The 14,466-nt window shown below is 43.7% G+C and overlaps 1 protein-coding gene across 4 annotated transcripts in view; it reads right to left on the bottom strand.

Annotated features, from left to right (window-relative positions):
- LOC140739753 (rho GTPase-activating protein 45-like) overlaps positions 1-14,466 on the bottom strand; it is a 181,928-nt gene that overhangs the window by 42,265 nt on the left and 125,197 nt on the right. For all 4 annotated transcript variants that reach the window (XM_073068234.1, XM_073068231.1, XM_073068232.1 and 1 more), the window contains exons 6-11: positions 11,609-11,684; positions 9,835-9,972; positions 9,044-9,108; positions 7,453-7,563; positions 1,488-1,568; positions 254-433 (exon numbers count right to left, since the gene is read on the bottom strand). In XM_073068234.1, the coding sequence (XP_072924335.1) occupies positions 254-433; positions 1,488-1,568; positions 7,453-7,563; positions 9,044-9,108; positions 9,835-9,972; positions 11,609-11,684 (651 nt within the window). The remainder of the gene's footprint in view (positions 1-253; positions 434-1,487; positions 1,569-7,452; positions 7,564-9,043; positions 9,109-9,834; positions 9,973-11,608; positions 11,685-14,466) is intronic.

The following is a 14,466-nucleotide window of genomic DNA, read 5'->3' as shown; positions in this document are numbered from 1 at the left end:
GTAGGAAGCAAGGAGTTGGCATAGTTGTGTAGACATGGTGAGTCAAAATGTAATCAAGGAGCAATTGGCCAATGAGTCGTAGGAAGCGAGGGGTTGGAGTGGCTGAGTGATAGGCAGTAAATCGTAGTTGACTGGTAGGAAGCGAGGGGTTGGTGTTGACATGGTCTATGTGTCTATGCCACTGCGCCTCCTTGCGTTCAACAGGAGAAAGTTCCTATCCATTTTCTGGGATCCAGCACTGGGACGTACATACCTTGTTGCGAGCATCCTCCTCCGTCTTCCTCTTCTTGTCCAGAGTCTTGCTGGCGTTACTGCTACTCGCGCTGTGCTGGTCCTCCTCGGCTTTCACCGTCAGGATCTTGGCCTTTTCGTGCTCCTCGGAACGCTGCATGTATGCCTGCTTCGCCTTTTTAAGGTTGGTCTCAGCTTCTTGCTGAAAGGGAAAGGCCAGGCGATTTTTAAAAATTTTAGATATACAGTGTGGAACAGACACTCTCGCCTACTGAGGTGCACAGCCCAGCTAATCTAACCCTGGGCTAATCACAGGACAATTTACAATGACCTACTAATGTGTACACCTTTGGACTGTGGGAGGAAACACAAGCGCGTACGGGACTGGGTCCAGGCCTCAGACGTCAGATGGAGCCAAATGTGCTAAGACGTTTCTTTCAATACTGTGACACAAGAGATTCTGCAGGTGCTGGAAACCGTGAGCATCTATGGAGAGGAATAAAAAGACAACATTTTGGACTGAGACCCTTCATGGTTCCTGGCCTGCTGAGTTCCTCCAGCATTTTGTGTATGTTACTCTGAATTTCCAACGCCTGCAGAATCTCTTGTGATGAAACATGAGCCTATGCAAACAGACCCATTAAATATTTTTAAACTTAATATGGAGCTGTAGAATTCTAGATTCCTGAACCATTATTGTAGAGGCAAGCTGCCTGCATGGAGTTTGCACATTTCATGAACCCAGGCTCTCCAGGAAAATCAAAGACTTCAGAAATTAACAAGGTTGATGAATCAAACCACTACAAACATCAAATTCTTTTGCTGGGTAGCATCTGAATCCTAATCCCATAAATGAAGGGTTTGGAACTCCCACAAGCAAACAAATCAATTAGGAAGTTTACATTTAGTTTGTAGTTCAGGATATTGACAATAATTGAGATTAATTTTAAATTAGGTTCAGTTTTTTTTAAATTTAGAAATAGGACATAGAACAGACACTTCTTGTCCAATAAGCTGCAGCATGCAGCAGCAACCCACTGATTTAGCCCTAGCCTGAACACAGGACAATTTTACAATGACAAAACCTACTACCCTTTGGACTGTGGGTGGAATCCCGAGCACCCGAAGGAAACCCTACGTGATTCGCGGGGAGAACATACGAAAAACTCTGAAACGCTCTGAGCTGTAACAGCGTTACACTAACCGCTAGTTGCTCGAGTTACACGCTGTGTTATGTACAAGGTAGATTGTCATACCAGCTTCCTCTGCGCCCGGTGCCACTGCTCTTTAATCTCCTTTCTGCGCTTTTCATGATCCAATCTTCTTCCAGCTAATGGCTGTGTAAAGATAAAACCAGCACCCATGTTCAGCGTGAACAGCTTTCGCACACGTACTGGCTGTTTCTGGAGTTATGAAGTTATAGATAAGGTAATAATGGATTAACTAAAATGAGAACCTGTCTTCAGGTATTCAAACCCGTAAACAATTTAACTTCAAACTGATACTTCATGGCAGGTGAAACGAGCCAATGGGTGTTGGACATTCGGATTCTGTCCCATTAATACTACACAGGGAAAGACAAAGGATGGAAGTTTCAGCTATTAGCACATTGTTAAGTGCAGCCCTGCCAGCTGAGGCACAGTTCAGGACAGAACCGCCTTGACTCTTCACCTTCTGCTTGGCTGAATATTCATGACGCCACCACTGTAACAAAAGATGCATATTTTGGGTCTCTGGAGTTTGTACTCTTCACCTTCTTGAAACTGACACTAAAGGGGTTCTGTTAGTTGGGATGTGCTACCATTGCCAATATGGAATTCTGTAAATATACCTGACTGTATTCAAAATGGTAGTTAAGTAGGTGATTATAGCAATAACATTCAAAGTAAATTTATCAAAGTACAACCCTGAGATTCATTTTCTTGTGGGCATACTCAATAAATCTATAGAATAATAACCAGAACAGATTTGATGAACGACTACACCAACTTGGGTGTTCAACCAGTGTGCAAAAACAAACAGAAAGAACTAATAATAATAAATAAATAAACAAACAATAAATATCAAGAACATGAGATGAAGAGTCCTTGAAACTGAATCCATCGGCTGTGGGAACATTTCAATGACGGGGCAAGTAAAGTTGAGTGAAGTTATCCACTTTGGTTCAAGAGCCTGATGGTTGAGGAATAATAAGTGTTCCTGAGTCTGGTGGTTTGAGTCCTGAGAATCCTGTACTTTCTTCCTGATGGCAACAGTGAGAAGAGAACATGACCTGGGTGGTGGGAGTCCCTGATGATGGATGCTGCTTTCCTGTGACAACATTTTATGTAGATGTGCTCAATGGTGTGGAGGTTTCTACCTGTGATGGTCTGGGCCATATCCACTACTTTTTGTAGGATTTTCCATTCAAGGGCATTGGTGCTTCCATACCAGGCTGTGATGCAGCATCAATATACTCTCCACTGCACATCGATAGATGTTGGTTTTAAATGTCATGCTGAATCTCTGCAAACTCCTAATGAAGTAGGGGCACTGTCTTGATATCTTTGTAATTGCAAATGTGCTGAGCCCAAGATTCCCACCTGGCAGAAGATATCTGCAGCCCCAGAGCAACCGGGAAATCCAGCCCACCCACACCCAGACACTCGTTTGTACACATAGATTGTGCATTCCTCAGGTTTTCATAAGCTGTGGAGGATTGGAATCGGTTTAGAGGATGTAAACTAAAAGAGTTGGCCAAACTTGGAGCATCAGAACTGAGGGTACATCTGATGAAGTTTATAAAATTATGAGGTCGAGGGCCAGTGAGAGACTTTTAAGATTGAAATTGGTGGAGAGAAGGGGTGGAGCAAGAGCTGGCGGGTGATAGGTGGATCCAGGTGAGGAGGGTGGGGAGAGAGCAGGAATAGAGCTGGAAGCTGAGAGGTGATAGGTGGACGTGACAAAGGGCTGAAGGGCAAGGAATCTGACTGGAGAGGAAGTTAACACCTGGAATAACGGGAGGAAAACCAGCTGGGAGGATTGTGTGGTTGATGGAGAGGGTGAGGCAGGGGCAAGTAATAGGGTGACGGGAGCCAGGTGGATCAGAAGGGAGAAAAGTGAGAAGGGTTGGAGAGAAAGCTTGCTTTATGATGTTGGATGTCGCTGAGAACATCAAGCTGACTGGCTCACAGTACGCCATTTAGCATCAAGTGTTTTCTCATTGTGAAACTGATAGGTTATCACAACTACAAAGGGTTAGTGGCTGGGTGTGAGAAATGTGAACCTGCTTCTAGGCTGCCTGCAGTAAATACAAGACTCAGAAATGCAACAGCATTGAAATTTGCTTTCCTGTCTTCCATTTAAGTCACTAAAGTGTCACATTATTAACCACTCCATCATCCAGGACATGCCCTCTTCTCATTGCTACCATCAGGAAGGAGGTACAGAAGCCTGAAGGCACACACTCAATGATTCAGGAACAACTTCTTCCCCTCTGTCATCAGATTTCTGAACGGACATTGAACCCACAAACACTAGCTCACTACCTTTTTCTTTGCACTACTCAATTGACATTTTGACAGTTTTGTATTGTATATTGCAATACATGACCCTGGTCAAGATGATGCCAGCGAACAACAATTCCTTGGGCGACATCTTCCAGATAGTCAATTATTTCACTTTTTCTACACCGTCTATTTATTCTTTTTATCTTAATTGTGTTTCGGAACTGTTGGAGCCAGTGCCTTACAGTTCCGAGTTCAATCGAGTGATCTAGTGCTCTGCTATCCCCAAGTAAACTACAGGAGAGGACCACAAGCACAAGCCATCTCAAGCAGAAGACCAGAGACGGGGTGTGAGGCCATGATCGAGTCCGCTTCTCGCTGATCGAAGCCTCGAGGAAGATTGAAACACCGAGGCGAATGCAGAAGAGGCCGGGTTGGCGTTCGCTCTCCATGGGAGGCTGGGTCAGTGGCTACTGTACATGGGAGGCTGCACTGGGCTAGAGGTCAGGAGGTCACAGGTCAACAGTCACTCCCCGCGGAAGGACTGAGTTCGAGCTGTCACTCTCCTCGATGCTGACAGAGGACGTTCTCGAAGTTCCAAGGCGTATGTGATTATTGGCGTGGACTGTGGTATATATGGTCCTGTTCAGTTTTATGTGTTTTCTTTCTTGTTGCCGATTTACAGGTGGGTGATAGGTTACTGTTAGGATGAGGGAGGGGTTGGGGATTTTGGGGTCTGATATTCTTTTTGGTGTGGGCAATCTGTTAGCTTTTTGTGTACGAGCGAGGGGGTTCGGGGTTTGATGTTTTAGTTGCTATTTTCTGCTGGGAAAACTGATAGTTTTGTGCAACTGTGTTTGGGGTTTGCCAGTTTTGTTTCTTTTTCAGGCAGGGGGGTGGAGTTGATGTGTTTTCTTTCAAAGACTCCCATAGTTTTTCCTGTATTTCATGGCTATCTGGAGAAGACACATCTCAGAGTTGTATTCTGTGTACGTACGTTGATAAATTAACCTTTGACCTTTTGAACCTTCATACTGCTGCCACAAAACAACAAATTTCACAACATAAATCAGATGTTAAACCTGATTCTGATTCTATATTTTGTATTTAGCAGATGTAAAGATTAATTTTCTGCCCCGTAAAATGCTGCAAGCTGTGGTATAGATGAAGAAGGCACTTAAATTCTTCCCCTTCCTCCTCCCGTTTCTCTCTTCCTTTTCCTTGTTTCTCTTCCCACTTCCCCCTTTTCCTGTCCCCTTCACCATTCCTCTTTTCACATCCCGTTCTTCTTCCCACTTCCCGATCCTCTTCCACTCCCCGATCCTCTTCACTCTCCCCATTCCTCTTCCCCATCACTAATCTTCCTCTTTCTCATTCCTATCCCTGCTCCCTCTTTCTCTTACCACTTCCCTATTCCTCTTCCACAACTTCCCACATTCTCCAACATCTTCTTTCATCCTTGACTGCTTCCCCCCACAGTTCCACCCCTCTTCTCTCCAGGGTCTCTTCTTCACTCACCAACTCTCTCCTGGAATGTTGGTGAAATGAATTATCCCACAACCTGACAAATGCTGTCATGGACACCCAACGGAATCACTATAGACTCAAAAATAAAGGTGTAATGTACATTTAAACAAAGCAGCCTTTAACACATATTAGGTGGCTGACTCATTGTAAACTGTCTCTCACATTTTCTCATTGTGAAACTAATGAACTATGTTGATTGCCAAAAGTGCTACCTGTAATTGGGTGTGAGAAATGTAATGCTAGCAAAATCCTAAACTGTATCTGCATTGAAACCTGCTTTGAAATACTCTAAAGTCAATGAAATGCCATTGTATTAATATGTTCTAGAGGTTAATTTTGCGATAAGGAGAATTAATGTAGTATTTTTAAAAGTGCAAATACTTCTACAACTTCCCTCTGAACACTAATTAGAATCAGAATCAGGTTTATTATCACTGACCTGTCGGGAAATTTGTTGTTTGGCGGCATAAGGGTTTCTAATACATAAAGAACAAATTAACAAGTTACAATATGGAATATATAAAAATATAAGTAGTGGAAAAAGCCAGCAAGTTTGTGAGGTAGTGCTAATGGGTTCAAGGACAATTCAGAATTATCAATTATTATTCACTAATAATTTATTATTCTGATTGTCATCCTAATGTTGAATAATTATCCAACATTAGAATGACAATCAGAATCATATTTTTATCACTGACATATGATGGAAAATTTATTGTTTTGCAGTAACAGACAGTGCTACAAAAATTTTTATCTCATGCTCTCATTATTTATTGTTTATTTAGTTATTTATTTTTCTTTTGTACTTGTCCAGTTCGTTATTCTTTGCACAGTGGTTGCTTGTCCATCCTGTTGGGTGCAGTCTTTCATGGATTCCTCTCCGGTTCTTGGGTTTGCTGAGTGTGCCCACAAGAAAAGGAATCTCAGGGTTGTATCTGGTGGCATATATATGACGGGAGAGTCTAAGACCAGAGGACACAGCCTCAGAATAGAATGATGTCCTTTTACGATGGAGATGAGGAGAAATCTCTTTTGCCTGAGGATGGTGAATCTCTGGAAGGTATAAGAACCTTAGGACTCACACCATCAAGTTCAAGAACAGTTACTACCCCTCAACCATCAAGCTCTTGAATAAAAGGGGATAACTACACTCACTTGTCACATCGTTGAAATGTTCCTACAACTAATGAACTCACGTTCAATGACTCTTTATCTAATTATATCATGCTGTCATTATGTATTGCTATTTGTTTATATTTGCATTTGCACAGATTGTTGTCTTCTGCACTCTAGCTGATCTTTCACTGATCTTGTTATACAGTAATTACTATTCCATAGATTTGTTGAGAATACCCGCAGGAAAATGAATCTGAAGGTTGTATATGGTGACATACAATTACTTTTATAATAAATTTACTTTGAACTTTGATTATCCTCCCTCACCTTCTCTCCTATTCAGATAATCTTGTTTCGTTCTTTAAGCATTCGTCTTATTTTTTATTTCTGATCAAAGACCAGAGCCCTGAAACATATTCTGCTTCTCTTTCCAGAGGTGCTGCCTGGCCTGCTGAGATTTCCCAGCATTCTCATAGTCAAAGAAAAGAACAGCACAGAAACACGCACCTCAGCCCACCTAGTCCTCGCTGAACCATTGTAGCTACTTACAGCCACTGACCTGCACCCCCGGGGCCCTAACCCTGCCATACCCCTACCAACCGTGTAGCTATCTAAACTTTGCTGAAACATTCACGTGCACCACTTGCTCCACCCTCTCACCACCATCTGGGTGAAGAAGTTTCCCCTCATGTTCCCCTTAAACTTTTCACCCTTCACGCATAACCTCTGGTTGTAGACCCACCCAACTTCAGTGGGAAAAGCCTGCTTGCATTTACCCTATCTATACCCCTCATAATTCTGTATACCTCTATCAAATCTCCTCTCAGTCTTCTACGTTCCAAGGAATAAAGTCCTAACCTAGTCAATCTTTCCTTATAACTCAGGTCCTCCAGACTCGAGAAAATACTTGTAAGTTTTCTCTGTACTCTTTCAACCTTGTTTACATCTTCAGGTGGGTGAGCAAAACTGTACACAATGTTCCAAATTAGGCCTCAGCAATGCCTGATACAACTCCAACATAAATTCCTCACACAGAGCGTTCTCTGTTCCGTTTCAGATTTGCAGGGTGCGGTTCTGTTTCACGCTCACTTACCTGGAGAAAGGTTTGATTCTGAAGGATGTTGGCGCCTTGCATCACGCTCTGTCCGTACTCCAGGTCCAGCTCCAGTGCCAGCGAATAGATCGACAGGAAGGGCACGTGATACTGCAGAGACACAAGTGAAGCAAAGACAAGTTATTTAAAGAGACACAACGGGGTATTCACGATGCCGTCATGTATGAAGATACTGTGTTGTCATTCTGTAGCTGGTTCGACAACAACTCTGATATCACCTGCTCCAGGCATCGCCTTTTGAAGATATACACCATGCCCAGCACCTGAGCATTGTTCTTAGTAACACATTTTGCTGGAGGAACTCAGCAGGCCAGCATCAAGGACACCTTTAAAAGATGATGCCTCAAAAAGGCGGCATCCATCATTATGGACCCTCATCATCCAGGACATACATTCAGTGTTCTAGGAACAGCTTCTTCCCACCACCATGAGATTTCTGAATGGACACTGAACCCATGCACACCATCTCACTATTTCTTTCTTTCTTTGCTCTCCTTTTGCACTATTTATTTAATTTATATATTTTATATAAATATCATCACCACCAAGTTGTGCTGTGTCTAATGAGTCCGGCCCAAGACCCCTACTGGACTGCCACCCACCACCTGGACCTGAGCTCTGAACTCCCGTGCCACAGTGGGCAGCAGAGCCCAGATGGTTCCCGGTGTCGGCCTCGGGCTCAGCCTGAGGTACGTCCTCGTCCACCTGGGATGGGGTCACCTATCTTGTAAAGGCACTGCTTGGCCATGTCGTCAGGATGTCTGACAGCCGACTACCAAAACAGCTGCTGTATGGAGAGCTGAGCCAGGGCAAGCGCTCAGTTGGAGGGCAGAAGAAACGTTTCAAAGACTGCCTCAAAGTGTCCCTCAAAGACCTCAACATCAATCCCAGTAGCTGGGAATCGCTTGCTCTGGACCGCTCAACCTGGTGGAGCAGGACCACTAAAGGAGCGCATGCAGCAGAAATCAGACGCACCGCAGAGGCTCAGAGGAAACGTGCCGCGCGCAAGGCTCGAGCTACCTCCACTTCCACTGCAGCACCTACCCTCATGTGTCCCACATGTGGGCGAGCTTTCAGGGCCTGGACTGGCCTCACCAGTCACCTCCGGACCCACAGTCACAAACCCTCCACCTGACAGAAGTCGTGGTCGTCTTTGACTCCGAAGGACGAACAACAACAACAACAAAGGCACTGTCCAGAAGGCAATGGCAAACCACTTCCATAGAAAAATTTGCCAAAGACAATCATGGTCATGGAAAGACCATGATGCATGATGAATGAATGAACGAATGTACCAAGGTACAGTGACAATAATAAACCAATTTACCGATTTGACTTTTTTTGCATGTCAGCCATTTCTTCACACTTGTGCATTGAGGTAGCACCAGGGAAAAGCAACAACAGAATTCACAATGAAGTGTTAGGTACATACACATAGTGAACTGGATAATCAAGGGCTTGTCATCATTCTAAGCTACTGTTTGAATTTTAAATCAGGTTTTAGATTCAGCAATAAATATCCACACAACTCTGTTTAATTGCTAGTACACTAATTACTGTGATTCCTTACCTCATGAGTGATAGCCTGCCTACAAGTATGGATCAATTTTATCAGGCCTTTGGCAAAGTCCAGTTCTGTATAAATTAAAAAGACACCACTGTTATAACACAGGAAGAACACAACAGTATTTGTAATATCTTCCACTTTAATGTGGCTGATTTCTCATGGGAGTGCCCTTCAACCATGTACTCACCCAGACTTGCTAACACAACTACATATCCTTTTCCTAGGAACTTGTCTTCTCCACCCACCTGGCTTCACCTATCATCTTCTACCTATGCTCCTTCCTCTTCCCCCATCTTTCTATCTTGGCATCTTTCCTCTTTCCTTTCCGGTACTGAAAAAGAGTCTCTTCCCGAAACATTGACTGTTTATTCCTCTCCATAGATGCTGCCTGACCTGCTGAGTTCCTCGAGCGTTTTCTGTGTGTTGCTCTGTGGAATTGGAACCTGCTTAGTGCACTGAGGGAAAAAGGAAAGAGGGAAAAGAAACAGAGGGGGCTGATGGGCAGAAAAGGAGATGAAGAAGAGAAGACCTGCAGATGCCAAGCAACACACAGTGCTGGAGTAACTCAGCAGGCCAGGCAGCATGTATGAAACAAGTTGACATGTTGGGCTGAGACCCTTCATTAGGACTGCTCAGGTATGCAACATCCATGGTCAACCCCCGACTCAATAGAGGGCCTCACTTGTACGATGATTCTGCCCAACAACAGCAGGGATTTGGGAATTACTATAGAAAAAATTTACACTGATTAGGTCTCAGTGACTGTGACGTTAACAAACTCAGCAGCCCCTCACCCAAAGCCATTCTCTTTTCCAGGTAGGTAATGAGATCCTTCATGTATTTGGAAACAGTTTTGGCATATTGCAAAGCAGCTTCGACTCCACCCTCGGACCGCTGTAGGATGATGTCCACCTCTTCCGTGGAAGGGCTTCCTGCAATCCAAACGTGGAAGACAAAATGAGAAACAAGGCTTTTGGTTATAGCTACTTGGGGTAAGTGGATGCTACTTTTCCACGATGGGGCAATACTCAGTTTCCGGCTTCAGGGAATAAAAAGACAAAATCTTGGTGTTTCAGATCTCCACTTCAACTACTTCAAAATCAAAATCAGAAGTCAAAAGAAGTTTATTATCAAAGTACATACAGTACATGCCATTTACTAACTTCAGATTCATTTTCTGGCAGACACTTACAGGAAAATAACAAAATGCACTATAATTTATGATCAGCTGCACATGAACAATACTGACCACAAAGGGGTTGGCGATATACAGTAATGTTTTGTGCGCAGCTTACTTAGAGAGTCATTGAGTGATAGAAACCTGCAGCACAGAAACAAGCCCTTCGGTCCATCTAGCCCTTGCCCAACCATTTAAATTGCATACTCCCATCAACCTGCACCTGGACCCTCCATACACCCATGTATCAAGTACTGATTCAAACTTCTCTTAATTAAAGGCAGGGCTTTCAGATTAAGTTTGATCAGGGCTATGAAGAGTTATGAGAAGGGCTAGCTAAGATTAAGGTGGATTTATCATCTGGGTAGATCATGTGCATCATAGTTTATTAAGGGAGGCAAGGGATTATATTGGCCATAATCATAACTGATTCTAGAGATGCTGGAAATCTTGAGCAACACAGACAAAATGCTGGAGGAACTCGGCAAGTCAGGCAGCACTTATGGAGGGGAATAAGCAGTCAATGTTTCGGGCCAAGACTCTTCATCAGGACCCGATGAAAAGCCCCTCCATAGATGCTGCCAGTCTGGCTGTGTTCCTCCAGCGTTTTGTGTGTAATGGCCATAATCATCCAAAATGCCCAAGGATCGGAGAATTAAAAATGTTCTAAACCACTGTCATAAATGCAGCTCATCTAAATAAATAGTTTATTTGTGGCAATATTACTTTATGTGTTGAGTGTGAGTTACATGTGCTGTGTCCTGCACCTTGGACTGGAGGAACGCTGCTTTGTTTGGTGCTGTGCATGTATATGGTTCAATGACAATAAACTTGAACATGAATTGAATTCACTTTATTACTTATATCCTTCGTATACCTGAGAAGCAGAAATCTTTATGTTAAGTCTCCATCTAAACATGCGATGTGCAACTTATAGTAAATATTATGTATAACAGGACAGTCAATATAACATATAATTGTATCAGCCTGAATTAATCAGTCTGATGGCCTGGTGGAAGAAGCTGTCTCGGAGCCTGTTGGTCCTGTGTTTTATGCTGCAGTACCATTTCCCAGATGGTAGCAGCTGGAAGTTTGTGATCGGGATGACTCGGGTCCCCAGTGATCCTTCGGGGCCTTTTTACACCCCTGCCTTTGTAAACATAAACATTCTGTCTTTGTAAACATCCCCCGCAGTCAATCTGGCCACCGTGATAAAGAACTCCACAGCCTTACCACCCTCTGAGAGAAGAAATTTCCCCTCACCTCCTCTAAGTTTTTAAGAGTTCAAACATTTTAAGAGTCATCCCTCATTCTAAACACCACGGCAGTCTTTTATGACGTTTGCTCACTATTCAATCCACACAGACAAAATGACACACCAAGGGCATTACCTGAGTCACTGAACTCGTCCTTCATCTGGGTCGCATCACCTGGTACAGCAATCCCACCACACAGATTCTCCATCGACTGGAAAGACAAACAAGACAAATTAGATTCTATTAAAGGATTGATGAATACACCAACTGGTTGAGACACAAGACTGAAGCAAACCTCTCAGCTTCGATCGACCCCACTGTTCAACAGTAATAGGGAGCACCGCCTTACAAAGATTACGGCCCAGTATTCCTCACCTCAGAGAGCAGAAGGAGGAGACATTCCCAGGTAAAAAGCCTCTCACTGAATCGGAACCAGCTGCAGCCTGCAGGCCTGGCCGCTCACAGCCAAGGCCTGTTTTGAGGCATTGGAACCAAGCTCAGCACTCCTGAGGTCAGAAGCAAATAAACTAACTCATAATCCACACCCAATGAGATCACTGGTAAAGAATGGAACTGGTTACCTGAAGCTTCTTGGGTTTCTACAGGAGCAACGTTCACTTGGGTGAAGCAGGAGAATATAATTGGTGCTTCTGAGCTGCATCGCACTCCGCAACAAAGAGATACAATGGAGGGAAGCTACGAGGGAGGCACCATTTTATCTTTACAAGAATGTAAAACACTTGAGGAACATCTTGGCCAAACCAGGCTGCAGTTCACTTTCTGTTGCTCTGGCCTTAAAGTAGAGATTGTGAAAGGACACAGTGTGATAGTGTTGGGTAGATGTGGCCCTGGAATTGTGTTCGTCAGCCAGCCGAAGAGGACAGCTTGTTGACTCTGCCATGAACATTTAACGCACTGAAACTACACTGTGTCAAAATGCTCAAAGAAGCAAAAAAAAAAACCCACAATTTCTCAATATGAAGTATTTCAGGCAGAAATCAAAGCGTAATAGAAAACAGAAACATGCATACATGAAGTGGATACACCCAGAGACCGTCCCCTAGGGCAGAAATGGCTAATATGAAGCTACGTCCACACCACACCAGATAAATCCGTAACCGAAGCTTTTTCTCTTCGTTTTTACCCTCCGTCCACACTAAAACGGCGTTTTCGTCCCCCGAACCCACAGCTTTTCAGAAACGCTTTCCAGGGTGGGTATTTTTGAAAATGCTGCTCAGGCAGATCAGTGTGGACGGGGTAACTGGAGACTTCTGAAAACGCTATCAGACAGCAGCGCGCTATTTCATTGTTTTCTTGAACGCAACCTAACAATTTCAGAACAGATGGCAACGAGACTGAAGCCAAAAGAGTTAGAAATGTACTCACCAAATACTTTGACCTTTAACTTACTGAATAACTATACTCATTTTGCCCTGTTTTCTGTCCTTGCTCGTATGAAGGTGGTTTACCTTTTTATGCAAGTACTTCTTTGACAATAGATGTGTAACAGCCTAATGTAACATTGTATGGAAATACAAGATAACACTGATGCAGACATGTTTTACACATTTAACAAGGTGCTTTATTAATGCAACAGAGTTAGTCAGTTTTTCAATGTTCGTCATCAGCCGGGTCATACAGTCCGTGAACTCCCTGTCGGTTGCCTCCGTCTGCTCCAGTATTTGTTTTTTTTTACTTTTAAGTTCTCCTGTGCGAGAGCCAACAGCTGTCCGTCGTTCTAAGTTTTTCTAGTCTGTAACTACACAAACGCGCACTTTTACGGCGAGACTCGACACCAAACATGTCGCTTGTTTTCGGTAGATGTGTCCTGCGCATGTGCAGGAGGAGGAGATTCGCTGAAATCTCCGTTTCAATGTGAATAGAGATATTTTTAAGAACGAATAGTGTGCACGCCTATCATTTTTATGCGAAACCGGTGTTTTCAAAATCATCCGGTCTAGTGTGGATATAGCCTGAGAGAGCATAATTTTAAGGTGTTTGGAGGAAAGAATGTCAGATGTCATTTATTTTCCAGAGTGGTGGGTGCATGAAATGCATTGTCAGGATAGTGGTAGAGGCAGATACATTAGGGGCATTTAGTAAAATCTTAAATGCACATTTAAGAAATGATTGGAAAATAGAGGGCTATGTAGGAGGGAGGGATTAGATTGATTGTAGAGTAGATTAAAAGATTGCCATAACATCATGGGCTGAAGGGGCTGCACTGTGCTGTGATCCTCTATGTTCTGTGTTCCAGAAACAGGCCTTTTGGCCCAACTTGTCTACGCTAAACAAAATTTCCATCTAACATTGTCCCACTTTCCCTCATTTGACCCATATCCGTCTAAATCTGTTGTTCCCAACCTTGTTTATGCCATGGACCAATACCATGAAGCAGATTGGGAACCCCTGCTCTAAACCTTTGCCATCAATGCACCTGTTCAATGCCCACTATGCTATACTCAATAGACTATAAAGTACCTGGGGCTCTCAACTGTCCCTGTTCTCAGCCATTCCCAATGGCAATAAGGCAACCGAGTTCCAGAGCTGGTGTCACATCCAACCACCACCTGGATCTTGCCCCTCTTGTCAGTACCTTGATTTTGTTTTACTCCACTTTTGGAACAGTCTTCCAAATGTTTTCCCTCCTGGTAGCTACTTGTTCCTTCACAGGATGTGGACGCATTGTCAACATCAGATTTAATGTCCATACCTAACTGCCCTGGACTGAGGAGGCAACTACGAGCCAGGAGTCACATATGCTGTCTGGGTAAGGACAGTCAATTTGCTTCCCTCAAAACCAAATGAATTTTTACAACAACCTTTGTAATGATTGTGGACATCAAGAAGGGGAAATTGGGATCAGCGGTGGAAAGGGTGAACAGCTTCAGGTTCCTGTGCACCAACATCTCAGAGAATCTATCCTGGGCCCAGCAGGGTGATGCAATCATGAAGAAGGCGCATCAGCAGCTGTACTTCATTAGGAGCTTGAG

Source organism: Hemitrygon akajei, chromosome 16, assembly GCF_048418815.1.
Source record: "Hemitrygon akajei chromosome 16, sHemAka1.3, whole genome shotgun sequence".
Taxonomy (NCBI): Eukaryota; Metazoa; Chordata; class Chondrichthyes; order Myliobatiformes; family Dasyatidae; genus Hemitrygon; species Hemitrygon akajei.
This window is presented reverse-complemented; position numbering and strand designations above follow the sequence as displayed.